A 20,072-nucleotide genomic window follows, 5' to 3' on the forward strand; every position below is an offset into this window, starting at 1 on the left:
CTGCTCGCCACAGAAAACCATATTTAATAATCTAGAGCTGATGTGGCAGTAGTAATCTTTCATGGGTAATCAACCTCTCCCCTCCCTACATTCCTGTTGCCTTGACACTATAAGAGGATTTAGCGAGACCAGTCACTCTTGTTGCCATGTGGTTTCGAGGCAACAGTGTAGTAATTGTGAGGCCGCGGAACCATATTTGTATACTTGTACACTTGGGTCTTTCAATCAGAGTACAAAAGGAAGCCAGAGACCATACTTTCATTCTTGCAGACCACTAGTGTTCCACAGACCATAGGTTGGGAACCACTGAGCTAGAACAATAGTGTCTGTCTCGCCTGTCGTCTTCCAGGTCTGTGCTGCAATCAACAACTCATAGGTTTGGCTTTATTCTTCCTTACCATCTGAACCAAAAACTGGGGACTTCAGCCATACACTTAATCCTTGCTAAAAGTGAGGACTCATATTGTTTGGGATGCACACTACAACTAAGAAAAGGAAAAATAACCAAATCCTGTTGGTTGATAAGAAAAGCAGGTTTCATAAAGAAAACACACACATCATGAAAAGTTAAAGCAGGCAGACCCACTTCTCCACTCTGCAATGTTCCTTCTTCCCTCAAACAACATCAGAAGAAGACACAACAGAAAAAAGCATTGTCAAAAAGATAATTTAATGTGATATATCTTTCTCTTTTTTCTTCTTCTTTAGATCATTCATTTGCTTTAGAGACGGGAGATTAAACTCTTTTTTTAACACCATCACCCACAGAAGTATTGCATTGCACAAGGGTGGACGGAAGAACTAAAGAAATATAATATTTATAGATATTTATAAGACACAAATCAAAATGGTTATCAGCAAATCTCCAACATACAAAGCAACATAGGAACAGCCAATGCAGTGTCACAAAAATTTGGTGCTATTCCCCAGGCTGTTAGTAGAAGCAACGATCGTATACAGGAAAAGAAATAAAGTGCCAGGGTTCATCCATTCATTCTGCCTTGTGTATCAAGGTTTTTAGACATACATAATGGCTTGGCTGTTTTAAAACAGATGTCTGTAGTGTCCGTTGATTAAAAGAGTTGTGGAAGGGAAGTGTCAATAGACATTTCTTTTTAACTGCTTGCTTAATTAAAAGGAGGGGAAATAGGCCCACAGGAAGTTGGAGATGCAGCCGCCAAAATATTTTCAATAAGAGAATGGGATTTTGGGCAGCAAGACTATAAGCTAATTGTAATCACGGAGAGCTGCGATTTGAAATGTCTTGACTGTAAAGCTGGCTCATCTGCCTAAATCTGCATGCGGTGTGGTTTTACTTTATTTTTTATCTAACACAGCAGTGAAACTCAGATATTACAGAATCGCAGCACTGGTTTTGATGCAACACTGCTTAAAGAAAGCGACACATTCTCGTGGCTTAAAAACGGCACAGGCAAAACTGGTGCCGTTTCTGAAAATCGCCTTTCAAATGCACAGCCTGGATCAGGGGACTTTCATGCGGACCATTTCATTGGGGCTCAGCTGCCATTTTCACCAGAGACGGTGTGGATTTAACTCCATGTCTTTAATCTGTGCTAAATGAAGGGACCATTCATGGCGCTCATTAGCCAGCTTAAGGTTCTCAGAGCTACCCGTCTCATCATGTGTTTAATGAACAACAGGACACAGAAGGAGATGGATAACATCGACGGCTAGAAAGGAGACGCTATTCATTTCTCTTTCTTACTGCAATCAAGGTAACACACAGTTTTTGTCTAAGATGAAGCTTAAAGTAACCTGAAGAGCAGACCCCGCAGGAAAGGCAATGGGGTGGATGGGCGAGTGGGAGACGAGGCAATGGAGCACACCTTCTATGCTTGGCTCTTTCAATCAGGGTACAAAAGGAAGCCAGAGAAAGTGCTGTATTTATTGTTGTTGCCTCCATGGGCTTTGCCTCCATCCAGTTTGACATAGACCTCGTCCCCCGAGTCCAGATGCAGCACCACACTGTTGCTGGCGTAGTCGTAATTCTGGTCTGCATCCTGCGCAATGGCGCTAGCTCGCACCTGAAAAGCACACCAAGTCCAAAGGGAACAGGGATTCAGATCCTTGCAACCACCCATTGTCTGCTTCCAAGCCCTCTTTCCCCCAATGGCATTGATCCCCTTTCCCGCCTTCCCCAAATACACATTCCTTCTTCTCAGGCATCCATCTGTTCTCATGGTACAGTTCAGCAAGTAGGATTTGGCATGGGAAGATGCAATAAAATCAGAAAATGAGTACAAATAATCTCCCTCCACTTTTCTTAACAAACACACACCTCCCAGCAATCTTTCTGGAGGTGCATTTACACTAGAATTAATTAGATCTGACAATACTTTAACGGCTATGGCTCAATGCTCTGGGATTTGCAGTTTAGTGAGGCACCAGCATGTTTTGGCAGAGAAGTCTGGTGATTTTTTTTAACTACAGCTCCCACAATTCCATAGCACTAGACCATGGCAGTTAAGGTGGTGTCAGACTACATTAGTTCCACAGTGTGGATACCCCCTACATGCCTATCAGTCTTCTCCTTCCCTTCCGGTTGCCATCTAGAGCAGAGCTTTCCAAACTGTGTGTGGGGACACACTAGTGTGTTGTCTGTAGCACACAGGTGTGCCACATGAAAAAATGTGCCACCCCAGCCCACCCCCACAAACACAGGCTGCCTGGCAGGAAGTCACAAAATTATCCCAACAGATGGCCATCCAGCTTCAATTTAAAACCTCCAGAGAAGGAGATCCCACTGGACTCCCAGGCAGTCTATACTTCACTAGAGTTGGAAGGGATCCCCATAGGGCATCTAGTCCAACCCCTATCAGCCAGGCAGGAACACACAGTCAAATCCTTTCAACAGATGGCTGTCCAGCCTCCATTTACAAACATCCGGAAAGGTTTATTCCCTACAGAAGTGGAATGCTGGTGCTGTTCAAGTGTAGGTACTATTATAAATTTTATAATTTACACAATTTGTTGATTGAGGTGCAGTAATTACCACTGAAATTGATAAATTTCTAATTAAGAAAAGAAAATATGTTGACAATGTTAGTAATGAATCACATGGAGAGGCTATAGAGGAAACTACAAAAATCAACTGTAGTACATAAGGAGTATAAAAGGAAAAATCCTATATTATATAATATATATTTTTACAATACATGTATAATGTATGAAACTCTTATAAGGGGTTGGTTTAGCCCTCGGTTTGCCAGTAAAACTGAATTACCATGTCACAAAAAGATGCATGTCTAAAAAGTGTGTCACAAACATAGAAAATTTTGAAAGTTCTAATCTATAGTATCAACCCAAATTACTCCAAGTGTGATATTTAAAGCAAATGAAGAGGTTTATCTGATGACCAAACAACAACAAGCAACAATTTATCAAGCAAAGACAAATATTTTTCACAGTTATCATGAATCATAGAATCATAGAATCAAAGAGTTGGAAGAGACCTCATGGGCCATCCAGTCCAACCCCCTGCCAAGAAGCAGGAATATTGCATTCAAATCACCCCTGACAGATGGCCATCCAGCCTCTGTTTAAAGCTTCCAAAGAAGGAGCCTCCACCACACTCCGGGGCAGAGAGTTCCACTGCTGAACGGCTCTCACAGTCAGGAAGTTCTTCCTCATGTTCAGATGGAATCTCCTCTCTTGTAGTTTGAAGCCATTGTTCCGCGTCCTAGTCTCCAGGGAAGCAGAAAACAAGCTTGCTCCCTCCTCCCTGTGGCTTCCTCTCACATATTTATACATGGCTATCATATCCCCTCTCAGCCTTCTCTTCTTCAGGCTAAACATGCCCAGCTCCGTAAGCTGCTCCTCATAGGGCTTGTTCTCCAGACCTTTTATCATTTTAGTCGCTCTCCTCTGGACACACTCCAGCTTGTCAATATCTCTCTTGAATTGTTGTGCCCAGAATTGGACACAATATTCCAGGTGTGGTCTAACCAAAGCAGAATAGAGGGGTAGCATTACTTCCCTGGATCTAGACACTATGCTCCTATTGATGCAGGCCAAAATCCCATTGGCTTTCTTTGCCACCACATCACATTGTTGGCTCATGTTTAACTTGTTGTCCACGAGGACTCCAAGATCTTTTTCACACGTACTGCTCTCGAGCCAGGCGTCACCCATTCTGTATCTTTGCATTTCATTTTTCCTGCCAAAGTGGAGTATCTTGCATTTGTCACTGTTGAACTTCATTTTGTTAGTTTTGGCCCATCTCTCTAATCTGTCAAGATAGTTTTGAATCCTGCTCCTGTCCTCTGGAGTATTGGCTCTCCCTCCCAATTTGGTGTCGTCTGCAACCTGGATGATCCTGCCTTCTAGCCCTTCATCTAAGTCATTAATAAAGATGTTGAACAGGATCGGGACCAGGACGGAACCCTGCGGCACTCCGCTCGTCACTTCTTTCCAGGATGAAGAGGAAGCATTGGTGAGCACCCTCTGGGTTTGTCCATTTAACCAATTACAGATCCACCTCACCGTAGTTGTGCCTAGCCCACATTGGACTAGTTTCCCTGCCAGAAGGTCATGCGGGATCTTGTTGAAGGCCTTACTGAAATCCAGGTATGCTACATCCATGGCATTCCCCGCATCTACCTAGCTTGTAACTCTATCGAAAAAAGAGATCAGATTAGTCTGGCATGACTTGTTTTTGATAAATCCATGTTGACTATTAGCGATGACCGCATTTGTTTCTAAGTGTTTGCAGACCACTTCCTTAACAATCTTTTCCAGAATCTTGCCTGGTATTGACGTGAGGCTGACCGGACGGTAGTTGTTTGGGTCATCCTTTTTTCCCTTCTTGAAGATTGAGACCACATTGGCCCTCCTCCAATCTGCTGGAACTTCTCCTGTTCTCCAAGAACTCTCAAAGATGGTTGCCAGTGGTTTGGAAATGACTTCCGCTAGTTCCTTCAATACTCTTGGGTGTAGTTGATCTGGCCCTGGGGACTTGAACTCATTTAGAGCGGCCAGGTATTCCTGTACGACTTGTTTCCCAATTTGGAGTTGGATGTCCTCCAAATCCCTCATCCACTCCGTCTTGCTGAGGTTGAAGATGACTTTCTTTTTGTGAGAAGACCGAGGCAAAGAAGGTATTAAGTAGTTCTGCCTTTTCCCTATCCCCTGTCAGCATTGCCCCATCTTCTCCTCGAAGAGGCCCTATTGCCTCCTTGTTTTTCCTTTTCTACTGACATAAGAAAAGAATCCCTTTTTATTGTTTTTAATGTCCCTGGCAAGCCTGAGCTCGTTTTGTGCTTTAGCCTTGTGGACCTTTTCTCTACAGATGTTGGCTATTTGTTTGAATTCTTCTTTGGTGATTTCTCCCTTTTTCCAGTTCTTGTGCATGTCTCTTTTGTGTCTCAGCACAGTTAGAAGTTCTTTGGACATCCATTCTGGCTTCTTTGCACTTGTCCTATTTTTTCTTTTTGTTGGCACGGAATATATATTTAGATAGGTCTCCTCAAGTGAAACGTCAAAGGAAATTCAAGAAAACCCAAGAGGGTCTCAGTGAGGCCAAAAAGTTCTAGAATATACAGACAGCCACTTCTTCCTAATACCATCTCTTTCCATTATTATCCTATTCTGATCCTTCCTTCAGATCAATCCATTCTACTTCATTCAACTTTGATCCACCTGCCATTCTCTTTCCACCTCCATTTCTTTTAAACTGATGTCATCTCAGAGTTTAGGGAAGTTAATTTTTCAGAGTACAACTCCCACAATTCCCCAACCAGCATGACCACCAACTGTTTTAGTTAGGGGATTATGAACATTTGTAGTTTTTTAAAAGAATATCCCTGTCTCCTAACTTATGTTTTTGCAAGGAAAGTTTCATTTCTCCCCCACCATCCATTTTTTTCTTGCTTTGCCTTGACTTATTTTTCCTTCATATAGCCTATTTCTTTTCTCTTAATTGCTTTGCAGAATAAAAAATATTGAAGATGACAGTAAAAGACATATAGTTTAACCTCTTTGGCTAGAATATTCTTTGCACTTGAATCCTGGCAGACAGATGTCTATTCAGCCTGTTTCTTAAAACCTCTGAGGCTGAAGATTTCCTAACTGCTCCGGGCACTCCCCTCCTTCCTATCTTTTGCTTCTCTTCCTCTTCTGTTGCTACCACAGCAGGTCTCTTTCACCCGTTCTGCTTCTTTAGGCCTGTCCTGGTTTCATCCTCTATTATGAAACTGTTTCTGTTTTCACCAGCTTTGTCTTGTCTTTCCCAAAAATGTTTTCTTCCCTTCCCCTTTACTCCCAACCATGCTGTTTATGCTGTTCACCATTTATTCATTATGTATTATTTATTTTGAAGATTGTTACATTGGCTTTTGATCAAATGGTTCGCAAGGAGACTTTAAGCAGATTGTGATAAGACAAAACACACTCACAAATGCAGAGGCAAGTGAGCAGCCTTTAAACCTCTGGCCAAAGGATCACACCAGAGTGTGCTTCTGCACTCTTTAGCTTTCCTTTTCCTTCTTTAGCTCAAATACATAACGTCCTTTTATGATCAAACTATGAGATGGAGAAAGAAAAAAATCTGAAGCCATGCTGATAAGGTGGAGGCATGCATCGACCCTTTGGGCCATTTTTGTCATGGCAGCTAGAACATCCGTCAAAGCAATCTCTCGGTTGAGCATCACAGCTATGCTTCTTAGTGACCATTCCCCTGCCTCAGACTCCTCACCTTTGCTTTTCTCCTTCCCCAGGTGCATCTACACCAGGCTTGGGCAAGCTTTCTAACTTGGGGGCTGTATGGTGAGCCACAGCGGGGTAGGCAGACTGGGAGGGAAGAGGTTCCCCCCAAGCCTCCTCCCTACCCTTTCCTCCCTCCTTCCACTTCTCTTTTGGAGGCAGAAAGTGAAGGAAACATGGAAAACATTTGGATCCCAAAGAAGGTTGGACTTCATCAAGATGAGATAGTGTACGGGAGAGAAAAACTGTATCCATGAGACCCCATATTGCCTACTCCTGATATAGAATCTTAGAATCCTAGAGCTGGAAGAGACCCCCAAGGGCCATCCAGTCCAACCCCCTGCCATGCAACCAAAGCACTCCCAATAGACAACCTCTGCGGAAAAGCCTGCAGAGAAGGAGACTCCACCACACTTGGAGGCAGCCAATGCCATTCTCCAACAGCTCTTACTCTCAGGAAGTTCTGCCACATCTTTTCGGTTGAATCACTTTCCCTGCCATTTGAATCCATTGCTCCCTTGTGCCCTGGTCTCTAGAGCAGCAGAAAGTCATTTCCCCCCTCCTCATCCTCAATGGGACACTCTTTGATATCTTGAACCATGATTCTCATGTTCCCTCTCTACCTCCTCTTCTCCCAGGTAAACATCCCCCAGGAGGAAAGAAGGAAGGGAAAAGAGAAGGGAGGGAGGGAGGAAGAGAAAGAAGGAATGGATGAAGGGAATGGAGAAGGGAGGGAGGAAAAGGAAAGAAAGGGGAAGGAAGGAGGAAGAGGGGGAGGGAAGAAGGGAGGAAAGATGGAAGGAAGGAAGGATGACAGGGTGGATGGAAATGAAAGAGGGAGAAAGAGGGAGATAAGGAAGGAGGGAATGAGAAGTGAAAGAGAGAAGGAAGGATAGAATGTTGAAAGATAGTAGGGCCTGGGTTTACCCATACCTGATCTACACTGTAGAATTAATACCATTTGACACCAGTTTAGATGCCATGGCTCAATGCTGTGGAATCATGGGAGTTGTAATTAAACAGGGTCTTTAACTTTCTCTGCCAAGAAGTACTGGTGCCTCACCAAACTACGACTCCCATGAAGCCATAGCATAGAGCCGTTGCAGTTAAAGTGGTGTCAGACTACTTTAATTTTACAATCTCATTCAATCCTAACATGCTCCCTTTTTCTCTTTGTGATCTATCTTTAAAAAAAAAAAAGATGCCTCCTTTGTTGCAACATTATTTCTCCCAGGGCTTTTCCATTCTGCAGTACCAAATGCCATTTTTCTTTCCATGCTCTATCCATTTTACTTTCTATCTTATTGAGATTACAGGCTAGTCTTAGATCTGTTCTCATTTGGGACTTACTCTTGCTCAGATGAGAAATAAAATTTAAGCAGAGGGCAGCTTCTTTAGGAGATATCACATTTCCTATCCAGTGAGAAAAGCATCAAAGCAAATAAACATGAGGTTCTGTCTATGTGAGAGGGAGAGATACCTGGGTGCATAGGAAAGGGACAGAGGTAGCAAATATTTCCTGGAACTATTTCTCTATAATGGGCTGTAATTTTTATGCCAGTCCATAAGTAGGCATCTCAGTTCCCACTAGATGTTTTGGGCATGTGTATATGCCTTCAAGTTGCCTATTGATTTATGGCAATCCTATGTTATAATTGTTGGCTGAGATTAAATGAAACTTGATCCAAAATTTTAGAGCTGATGTGGTAGAGCTGATTTAGAATACCAACCCTTTGGGATTATTGGGATCACAGCACAGCCCGCTAAAAACCACATACTGCTCTTCTTGTACACATAGCAAATGGTTTTCTAAAAATCCCAAATTTTAAGAAGTGCTATTTCTCATTGATTTTACTATCTGAACCTCATGCATTCAAATACTGGCTGTTGGGAGCTGTCCATGGTGTTTAGAGGAATCCAGGAAAACTAGGCAGAAGAGTTTACCCTAGACCAGGGGTAGGGAACCTTCGGCCCTCCAGGTGTGGTGGACTTCAACTCCCACAATTCCTTGAGGCTCGTGTAAGCCTTTGGGGTGAATGCCGAGCCTCAAGGAATTGTGGGAGTTGAAGTCCACCACACCTGGAGGGCCGAAGGTTCCCTACCCCTGCCCTAGACAAACATTAAATACACTAGAATCATAGAATCATTGGGTTGGAAGAGACCTCATGGTCATCCAGTCCAACCCCCTGCCAAGAAGCAGAAAAATCATATTGAAAGCAGCCCCGATCCCATCTCATCTGGAAGCTAAGCTGGGCAAGTCTGCTTGGGTGGGAGACTTCCAACTAATACCAGGTGCTGTGTTTTGGAGGAAGGAAAACCACTTCCAGGTATACCTTGTCTATGAAAACCCTATAAAATCCACAGGGTTTGTCATAAGTCAGCAGATAATTTGAAGGCACATACACAGGCAGCAGGAGGAAGCCTTTAGGTCAGTGGTTCTCAACCATGGGTCCCCAGATGTTTTGGCCTTCAACCCCCAGAAATCCTAACAGCTGGTAAACTAGCTGGGATTTCTGGGAGTTGTAGGCCAAAACACCAGGTGACCCACAGGTTGGGAACCACTTCTTTAGATCATAAAAGAGGAGGAGGACCTCCTGGATGTACAAATAGCTAGGGGTAAATGCCCCTTTTGTCTTTTCTATATTCTGGACTGAAAGGGTGATGATTTTTCAGTTCTTGGATCTTACAAGCACACAGTAGAAGCATAAAGCACAGAGCACCATCAGAGGAACCATGTAGGATCGGGCCAACCATATATCCAATCCAAAATGGTTCAACAGATGTCTCTGGAAAGCCTGCAAGCAAAGCCTGAGTGCAATGGCATCCTCCCATTAATGCTCCCAGCAATTTATATTCTGAATCATATTGCCTCTGATTCTGGAGGTAATATGACTAATAACCACTGATAGTTTCATTTTCTATGAATGTGTCTAATCCACTGCTAAAACCATCCAAAACAGTGGCAATTGTTGCAACTTGTAGTACCTAATCCCACAGATTGACTGTGATCGATAAAGGATATTTAACTCTAAGAATGACCCATAGAGTGAATCATGGAGACAAGAAGATGCTGATCTAGGATGGAGATGTGGCCTCAGGCTTCCAGTTGTAGGTAAGTGGTATTTGTTTTACTACAAGGGAATTGGTTTAGCGAGAGAAGCATTGCTGTCCTTGCAGTTTGTGGCACAAACTGGATTAATAATGACAAGTGAACCATTTCCTGGCCATCCCAGGCTGATAATGTCTGGCTTCCTTTGCCTCTATTTTAGTCTCTGAATTATAGCCCAAAGCTTAAATGACAAGTACTAGACTTGCATGAAGATAACACACTAGCTTTAGAGTCCTGATAGATCTCCAAGCCTGAATTTTTCCTACCTACTCACCTTGGAATGAAGGATTTGGTTTAGAGCCTTAGGATCCTCAATTGGATCCTAGGGGAGAAATCCTATACCCAGGGGAAGAATGAGAGAACTGGCATATGTCATAAATGCAGAGGAAAGCCATCTAGCTTTCCTCCTGGGCAGAACTTTGTGTGGTGCAATGTCTACCTTTCATGCACCAAACTGGGGGCTGCTGCCCGCATGTTTGATGGATACTATTTGTTGTCTACCACTTTAGTTTCTATATATGGAAAAAGAACTATTTACTCAAGCAGATATTGATATGACTTGCCTCAATCTAAATAGAGGCACATAAATGGTGTAGGTCTAGCTAAATGAGCTGGTGGCTACTGTGACATTAATCTTTACACACTTGCCTTAATCCTTGAATTATATGAAAAAGTCAGGGGACCCTTAAAATAATACACAAGTCCTGCTTGGATGTGTTGCCATTTTAGGCTATCTTCTGCCCACAAGCTTCTTAAAAGCTTCTAAGAATGACATGCAATCAGTAAAAGAGGTTTTTCATCTTCTGCCCTATTTGACAGGAATTGCTTGGCAAAGGAATAGTAAAAAAAAAAGTTTTTAAAAGTGTTCATTAATCCTGGCTGTAATATAAGAGTGTCTTGTCACATGGATTGCTACCATCCTGGTTTGAGTCTCCGCTCTGTCAACCCTACTACTAGGATCATGGAGCAGAGAAGGGATGGGAAACATGTGGCCCTTCATATGCTGTTAGATAGCAATTCATGTCCTCTTTCACTGTTATCTGTATGTGTTAGAGGTAGGAGTTGAAGTCAAAGGCATTTGCAAGAAGGACATATTCCCCTGGAGTAGATAGTCTAAGCAACAGGTATTTCAAGGCTGGCCACATTCAGCAGCCTCCCTGAGGCAAATTTTATTTGTGCTCCAGGTCTTCCTGGCTATAAAATGAATGGGTAACTTCCCCTATGAGATAAGACAGTCATAACCTGGGTGGCATCTTGGATTTGAAACCTCTGAGTATGCAGATAGAGTCCTCAAATAGCAAAGAGAATAACCCAAGTGTTGCATTCCAAGATGCAGTAGAAATGGGAATGGGCAAGAGGGAATTACCCATTCCTGCATATGTGTTTCCAAATCTCTCAGAATTAGACAGTTCAAAAAGACACCATATAGTATGTGCTTTAAAACGACTGCCTTCTAATGTGAAGTCTCCCATATGGACCCCCACAGGTTACACTTTCCAGGTGCCCTTTGAGGTCCATTTCTGCACCTGGCCTGGAAACACTGTCCATGCTGATTGGGTATTCTGATTTTGAGCTCTGGTGGCAAGGATTCTATCTACATGCTCAGTGGTTTCACACTACACACACAGACAAATCATGTCCTTCCCAATACAATTGCACTTCAAGTCCATCCCTAACTTTTGGCTATGCTGGCCTGGCTTGATGGAAGTTGCAGTGCAACAACATTCCCCATGTTGGATACTCAGCATGAGGTTAATAAAGAGCCTGGTGAAAACATGGACACAAGAATCAGGGTTAAGAGTTGGGAAAGGGTCGGGATTAATAGAATGGGCTCTTATAATTTCAGTTTTATCAAAGACTACAGCTCAAAAGTTGCCTTCCCCTTTCCCTCAACATAAACAGATGCCTTCCTGAGGATCTAACCATTGGTGACATAAAATGCATGAAACCAAACTGCAGCATGTATAACCCCTTTTCAGGAAAAGATGAGCGAACTTGCTATGGAGCCAAGATATTTCACTCTTCTTGTATCCACTACAGCGTTTTCGGCTGTTATCCCTCCTCAAATGACTATTTGGAGTTCTAAATGCACCTTCCCCACAATTACTGGTATTATTCCAACAGCATTTTAACAGCTATCCATATTTATTTTCTATTTAGGGATGTTTTGAGGTGTTCCATTTGAAAAGAGATCTTATGCAGAAGGAATGTCAAAACCCAGGATTATAATATAATCCACAGTAGTTAGATTCCTTCTCCTTTGTTCATGTGTCTGTGGCATGATATTTCCTGTGGGGTGCATCTCCAAACTCATTGGAGAGTTTCACAATCACACTGACCCTAGGCCTCAGGAAAGATCATCATGGCATCCTTTAGAACAGTGGTTCCCAACTTTTTTTTTTAACCAGGGGCTATTTGAACAGGGACCACTTTGACTAGGGACCACTCTCCAACATTAGTGCCAAAAGGGTTACAAATCTGTTGTTGGTCAACTTTAGATTTGGTTTGGTTATTTGGGGTGCTGATTCAGAAAATTGCATTGGCTAGACCACATCAGTTCTGTTTTCTGATACAAAACACATGCCATCACTATATGTAATAATCTAGAGCTGATGTGGTAGTAGCAATCTTTCATGGGTAGTCTCCCCTTCTGACATCCCCATTGCCTCAGCACTGTAAGAGGGTTTCACGAGACCAATCACTGTTGTTACCATGTGATTTCGAGGCAACAGTGTCATAATGGTGAGGCCGTGGACCATATTTTCATTATTGGGGACCACTGGCGGTCCACGGACCACAGGTTTGGAACCACTGTCTTTGAACGACTGCAAGCTGCCTTCTGCCATACTGTCTTCAGTACAGTCCAGAATCGTTGAGCTGAGAATCGTTGAGATTTTTCCAGCCCAACATAGTGGTGCCATGGATGGAATGTGGAAGCTCTTTCATGCAAATTATTATTATTATTATTATTATTATTATTATTATTATTACCCCGCTTTATCCCTCCTGCAGGCAACTTAAAGTATAGGCTCTCCCACTGAACTACTACCTTTGCTCCAACTAAAAATGAGAGGGAGCAGATTTAAGAATGTCCACAGGTCAACATCCCCCCAGCGATTTCAGTCTCAAGACCATTTGTTATTGTCTTTGTCGATTATTCTGAATCCTAGTGGGTTTTGCCAACTGGAATTGATCTATCAAATCAATGAATTTTATTTATCTGTTGATTCACTGTTCAACCATGAATTCAATAAACCTATTCTAATTCAGGCTGTGGCATTAAGGAGACAGCCAAGTTGTGATGACAGAGGATCTTTGGCTATTAAACAGCCCTAAATATGTTGTCTAAGGCTTTCCTAGCTAGAATCACTGGGTTGCTGTGAGTTTTCTGGGCTGTATGGCCATGTTCCAGAAACATTGTCTCCTGACGTTGCACCCACAATTAATTAAGGTGATTAATTGCAACATTCACACCTACCTCCAACAGACAAAAGTTATTCCTCCCACCCTGGACCTTCCACAGATATATAAACCTCCCTTGTCTAGTTCCCAATACATCTCACAACCTCTGAGGATGCCTGTCACAGATGTGGGCAAAACATCAGGAGAGAATGCTTCTGGAACATGGCCACACAGCCTAGAAAACTCACAGCAAACCAGCCCTAAAAACTCTTGGAAGCTACTTAGGGTCAGTCCTGCTTAATACTTGGATGGGAAACCACCAACACATAGCAGATGCTGTAAAGTATATTTCAGGAGAAGGAACTGACAAAGCTACCTCACAATATTCCTTGTCTAAGAAAACACTTTGAAAATCATGGAGTCCCCATATGCTGACACATTACTTGAAGGCATACACATACACATGGTTTCAGGAATCCCTACTCCTCCTGAAATCAGCCTCCCATGATCTAGATGTGTTCAAATGCAATCATCACACTAACTGCTCAAGCACACCTGGAACATTCAAAAAACAGGGGAACTCCAGAAAATAAACAATCAGGGGCAGCTAATCACCGCTTAACAAAAGATTCCCCCAGGCGTAAGAAGCCACACCTTGAAACTGCTAGGCCATTAAATACTAATCAAGGTGGCCAATTGCAACATTCACACTTGCCTCAAACAGACAAGAGTTCTTTCTCCCACCCTGGACATTATTCCACACACACACACACACACACACACATATATATATATACCCCATTTTCCTAGTTTCCAACAGATCTCACAACCTCTGAGGATGCCTGCCATAGATGCAGGTGAAATGTTAGGAGAGAATGCTTCTGGAACATGGCCATGCAGCAACCCAGTGATTCCAGCCACCTTCGACAATACATATTTACACCTAGAAGGCTTGGAAAAGGCTGGATTGAAGAGAGCACCTTTCTGGAGGAATCCCTCCATACTGGAGATCTCCCTTCCACTTCTCCACACTATGAAGTTGTCTAGATGCCACTAATCTCAGAGAAGAAGTTGGCAGACTGTTGAAAATAGGGACTCTTTGCATGACAGGGTTAAATAGAGAGCAGGTTGCCAGCTACTGGGAGCAACATGAGGCCCTGCTCCCCAATAAAAATTCTGCTCCTATGAAAATCCCCTTGAGCCCCCAAATATATAATATCGCCTTAATTGAAAACTTCACTTGAGCAGTTAGAAATACATACCAGGCACAGAAAGTAAAGAGGCAGGGAATGTGAACACAGCAAACCTAATATACCAGCACTTCTCAGCGTCTCCCTCTCTGTAATGTTATAAGGTTGCCAAGTGTAAGAAATAACGATGTAATGCACCCGGCAATGTTTTCTTCCTCCCTACATAACTGCAAAAACGAGTTCACTCTACCCAAGCACCCGAGTCAGAAAAGGGCAGCGTGTCCTCTTCTCCCTCTGCTTCTTTCCAGGTTTTCCGCGAGCTCTTTTCCCCCTTTGCTGAGTTTGTCAAACTCTGGCCTGTCTGGGCGGTCTCTCCTCTTCCTAAAATAACTCTGAAAGAAGTGCTGAGCCGCCTGGGGGGAGAGAGAGAGAGTCCCTCGCAGGCAAGCCACACACGCTCGTGCCAAGTCGCCCCAAGTTGCCCTTGCTTGCCAACTCTTCCCTGAACTCGTCTCTCTTCCCTCGAGGCTGGTGACACGAGTTTGACCCGGCACGAGCCTCGAGGGGGAACCCCTTCCCGACTGTAGAATCCACGCAAGTTTGGCACCATTCCCATTGCTAGGCCTCGGTGAGATCAAGGGACTTTTAGCATCCTCGGCCAAGAGTGCCGCCGCCTTCCCAAATTTCTATGAATTCTCACATTTTAGCTCAGGCATGGGCAAACTCCGGCCCTCCAGGTGCTTTGGATTTAGGAATTGTGGGAGTTGAAGTCCAAGACACCTGGAGGGCACAAGTTTGCCCATGCCTATTTAAGCTGCACCTTGAGCTGAGAACCGCTGCTGCGAGAGGCAAATTCGACCTTCCCTTTCCCCTTCCCCCTTCCCCTCCCTTCCCCTCCTTCCCTTCCCTTCCCTTCCCATCGCATCCTATCCTATTCCCTTCCCCTCCTTCCCTTTCCCCTTCCCCCTTCCCCTCCCTTCCCTTCCCCACCTTCCCTTCCCTTTCCCCTTCCACCTCCCTTCCCCTCCTTTCCTTTCCTTCCCATCCCATCTCTTCACCTTGTCTTTCTCCTTCCCCTTCCCCCTTCCCTTCCCCTCCTTTTTTCCTTTCCTTTCCTTCCCATTCCATCTATTCACCTTCCCTTTCCCCTTCCCTTTCCCTCCTTTCCTTTCCTTCCCTTCCCATCCCATCCTATCCCTATCCCATCTCTTCAATTTCCCTTTCCCCTTCCCCCTTTCCCTCCTTTCCTTTCCTTCCCTTCCCTTTCCTTCCCTTCTCATCCTATCTCTTCGCCCTCCCTTTCTCCTTCCCCTTCCCTTCCCCTACTTTCCTTTCCTTTCCCTTCCCATCCCATCTCTTCACCTTTCCTTTCCCCTTCCCCCTTTCCCCTTCCCTTTCCCTCCTTTCCTTTCCTTCCCTTCCCATCCCATCCTATCCCTATCCCATCTCTTCAATTTCCCTTTCCCCTTCCCCCTTTCCCTCCTTTCCTTCCCTTCCCTTCCCTTTCCTTCCCTTCTCATCCTATCTCTTCGCCCTCCCTTTCCCCTTCCCCTTCCCTTCCCCTACTTTCCTTTCCTTTCCCTTCCCATCCCATCTCTTCACCTTTCCTTTCCTCTTCCCCCTTCCCCCTTCCCGTCCCCTCCTTTCCTTTCCTTTCCTTTCCTTTCCTTTCCTTCCCTTCCCTTCCCTTCCCATCCCATCCCATCCCATCCTATCCTATCCTATCCCTATCCCATCTCTTCACCTTCCCTTTCCCCTCCCCCTTCCCCTCTTTTCCTTTCCTTCCCTTCCCTTTCCCTCCTTGTGTTTTGAGCGGCGATGCTGTCCCGAAAGGCAGAGAGGCAGCCAGTAGAGTCGGGGTGTCTCCAAGAGCTTCCCGTCCGCAGAAGGCGCATCTGTACCGTAGACTTCAGGCAGTGTGGCACCTCTTGGACTCCCATGCCTCAGTGCTGTGGAATGGTAGTTTGACAAACCTTGGTGCCTCACCAAACAACGAATCCTAGGACCCAAGAGCATTGACCCATGGCAGTGACACTGAACCTCAGAGCCGTAGAGTTTAACAAATTACTTCATCACACCTGAGAATGAATCCACTTTAAATCCGGTTTCTGCCTCCTGCAGAAATCTGGGGTTTGTAGTTTAGTGAGGCTGTTCAAGGCTCCTCCCTAAACTACAAACCCCAGAATTCTGCCGGAGGGAGCAACTGGATTTAAAGTGGATTCATTCTCTAATGTGATGAGACACAGACTCTCCAGGGGCTGGGTGGTGGTCATCCTCCAGAGAAGGAGGCACGGCGAAACAGCAACTTGCTGCCAGGAAGTTCTTCCTAATGGGTTGCTGTGAGTTTTCCAGACTGTATGGCCATGTTCCAGAAGCATTCTTTTCTGACGTTTCACCTGCACCTATGAAAGGCATCCTCAGGGGTTGTGAGGTCTGTTGGAAACTAGGCAAGTGAGGTTTATATATCTGTGGGATGTCCTGGGTGGGAGAAAGAACTCTTGTCTGCTTGAGGCAAGTGTGAATATTGTAATTGGCTACATTGATTAGCATTGAATAGCCTTGCAGCTTCGAGATCTGGCTGCTTCCTGCCTGGGGGACTCATTGGCCATGATTGATTCGTGTCTGGGATTCTTCTGTTTTCTGAGTGGTGCTCTTTATTTACTGTCCTGATTTTAGAGAGGTTTTTTTAAATACTGGTAGCCAGCTCTTCCTAATGTTCAGGTGGGATCTCTTTTCCTACAGTTTGACTCCATTCCTCTGTGACTAGTCTCTAGCGCTGTCAAACCCGGGGTTTTTAGGGCGAGAACATTCAGAACAGGAAAAAGTGACCAGGAATGAGAGGGGGGGGGGTGTGAGAGGGAGAATCCCTTTGCTCTCGCTTGCCTCATTCCCGCACCTTTAATGGTATCCGAAATCCATCACCACAGGACATTTACCCCTTTGAAGTGTCTTATGATATGGCAACCTCTCTCACCGAGACCAACAAGTGACTAATTTCAGTGGGTTGCTGTGACTTTTTCCGGGCTGTATGGCCATGTTCCAGAAGCATTCTCTCCTGACATTTCGTCTGCATCTATGGCAGGCATCCTCAGAAGTTGTGAGGTCTGAATCACTGGGTTGTTGTGGGTTTTCCGGGCTGTATGGCCATGTTCCAGAAGCATTCTCTCCTGACATTTCACTTGCATCTATGACAGGTATCCTCAGAGGTTGTGAGGTCTGAATCACTGGGTTGCTTTGAGTTCTCTGGGCTGTATGGCCATGTTCCGGAAGTATTCTCTCCTGACATTTCACCCGCATCTATGGCAGGCATCCTCAGAGGTTGTGAGGTCTGAATCACTGGGTTGCTGTGGGTTTTTCGGGCTGTATGGCCATGTTCCAGAAGCATTCTCTCCTGACATTTTCCTGCATCTATAGCAGACATCCTCAGAAGTTGTGAGGATGCAGGCGAAACGTCAGGAGGGAATGCTTCTGGAACACGGCCAGACAGCCCGGAAAACTCACAACAACCCTGTGATTCTGGCCATGAAAGCCTTCGACAAAACATTGACTAATTTCAGTTTAACTATACAAGGCTTCTTTGGTTCTCCAAGAACTAATTCCCGCTTAGATACATAAAGAGAGAGAGAGAGACCCGACGGGGCAGTGAGAAGACCAGGCAAGCAGCCCTCCCCTCCCCCCCCCCCAACTCCTAGAAGCCCTGGCCCTTTCCCTCCTCCGCCCCCCCCCCCCCGCCCCGTCTTGCTGGGAGACTGACCTGCCCGTTCTTGCAGAGGTCGGCCCACATGCTGGTCCCGTCTCCTCCGCGCATGAGGATGTGGTAGGTGAAGAAGTAGATGCCGCGCACCTGGCAGGAGAACTTGCCCGAGGCCGGGTCGTAGTGGTTGCCCAGGTTGGTGACCACGTCGTCGAACTTGAGCACCTCGTAGCCCTCGTGGGGGCTCTTCAGGCCCACGTAGAAGGCGATCTTGGGCCCGCCGAAAGCCGAGGCCTCGCTCCCGGGAGGAGGGCTGCTGCTGCTGCTGCTGCTGCTCCCGCCGCTCCCGAAGCTGGGCCCCAGGACCCCTCCTCCGGCCACGGGCGTGGCCCCGATCCCGGGCAGCGAGAGCCCCGGCAGGCCGGGCTTCCCCGAGTCGCCCCTCTCCCCGGGAGGGCCCCTAGGGCCAGGCGGGCCGGGCTCCCCCGGAGGGCCCCTGGGCCCCGGCTTGCCCTGCCTCCCGGGCTCACCCTTGGGCCCCTGCAGGAAGGGCGGCGGCGGGGGCGGAGGGGGGTCGTGGGGGCCTAGCTCCTGCAGCGCTTCCAGGGCGGCCGTGGTGCCCCCGGGGCCTCGGGCGGCGGAGGAAGCGGAGGCGGCGGCGGCGGCGGAGGGGCTGTAGGGGTCGCAGATCATGCGGCAGGTGCCCATCATCTCGTAGTGGGCCCCGCTGGGCGAAGGCGCCTGCACCAGGAGCGGGACGGCGATGAGCAGCACCAAGCCCATGGCCAGGGCCAGCCCCGCGGCGCCCACCACCAGCCGCCGCCGCCGCTGCCACAGCCGCGCCGCGAACGCCGACAGCTCTCCGCCGCCGCCTCCGCCGCCGCCGCCGCCGCCTCCTCTGCCGCGGCCCGGAGAAGGAATGGTGTCGCCTCTCGACGGTACCCGCTCCGCCTGGAGTCCGGGAGGGGAGAAGGGGAGGGAGGGAGGGAGGGGGGAAAGAGAAGATTGGGGGAGAGAGTCAAGGGGCAACGCCGAGCAGCCTGCTCCCTTGCCTTGCCTTGCCTTGCCTTGCCTTTCCTGCCCGCCTCAGCGCCCCGCCTGGACCGGGCAGCGACCCACTCCCTTCATGTTGACTTCACGGAGATGGAAAGAGAAGAGGAGGAGGAGGAAGAGGAGGAGGAGGAGGAAGCCGTCCATCCTCTGGAGGAGGGGAGACCCGGGTCGAGGCTGACGTAGAAAGAGAGAGGGGGGAGAGGGAGAGAGGGAGGGAGAGAGGCAGACCCCCTCCCCTCCGCCTCTTCACTTCCCCACTCACTCCTCTTCGCTCCCCTCAGCCCCTCCCTCGCTGCCTCCCTCCTCGGGCAGCGCTTCCCCTCGGGGCGGCAAACAGGGGCAGGAACCCGAAGATCGCTCGACTCCGACGGCGGGAGCCTCCCCCTCCTCCCCCCGCCTCCTCTTGGGCGCCCCCTCCCCAACTCCCCCCTCTTTCTTTGCAGGAGGAAGTTGCCCTTCCCCAAAGGCCACTTGCCTCTCCTTCCCCCTTCCTTTCCTCTTCTTTCCTTTCAGTTTCTCTGCCCTCTCTTCTTTCCTTTCTCCTTCCCGTACTCCTTCTCTCTTCATCTCCGTGAAGCCGCCTTCTTTCCCTTTAGGTTGCTGTGAGTTTTCCGAACTGTCTGGCCATGTCCCAGAAGCATTCTCTCCTCCGAGGATTCCTGCCATAGATGTGGGCGAAACGTCAGGAGAGAATGGTTCTGGGACATGGCAAAACAGTTCGGAAAACTCACAGCAACCCAGTGATTCCGGCTAGGAAAGCCTTCAGCAACACATTCTTTCCCTTTGCTTCCATTTTCCCTTTCCTCGCCCCTCTTTCCTTCCATTTTCCCTTTCCTCGCTCCTCTTTCCTATCCCCGTTCCCTTCGTGGCCTTGACGGACGGGCGGGCGAGAGGAAGAGACCGA

At 46.8% G+C, this 20,072-nt stretch overlaps 1 protein-coding gene across 1 annotated transcript; it reads right to left on the bottom strand.

Annotated features, from left to right (window-relative positions):
* Positions 1-658: 658 nt before the first annotated feature.
* Positions 659-18,980, bottom strand: C1QL2 (complement C1q like 2). The gene is made up of 2 exons (XM_060775511.2): positions 18,176-18,980; positions 659-2,045 (listed from the first exon to the last, which is right to left on the bottom strand). The coding sequence occupies exons 1-2, from the start codon at positions 18,896-18,898 to the stop codon at positions 1,866-1,868; spliced, it is 903 nt and encodes a 300-aa protein (XP_060631494.2). The 5' UTR covers positions 18,899-18,980; the 3' UTR covers positions 659-1,865.
* Between the last annotated feature and the right edge of the window lie 1,092 nt (positions 18,981-20,072).

Source organism: Anolis sagrei, chromosome 1 (assembly GCF_037176765.1).
Source record: "Anolis sagrei isolate rAnoSag1 chromosome 1, rAnoSag1.mat, whole genome shotgun sequence".
Taxonomy (NCBI): domain Eukaryota; kingdom Metazoa; phylum Chordata; class Lepidosauria; order Squamata; family Dactyloidae; genus Anolis; species Anolis sagrei.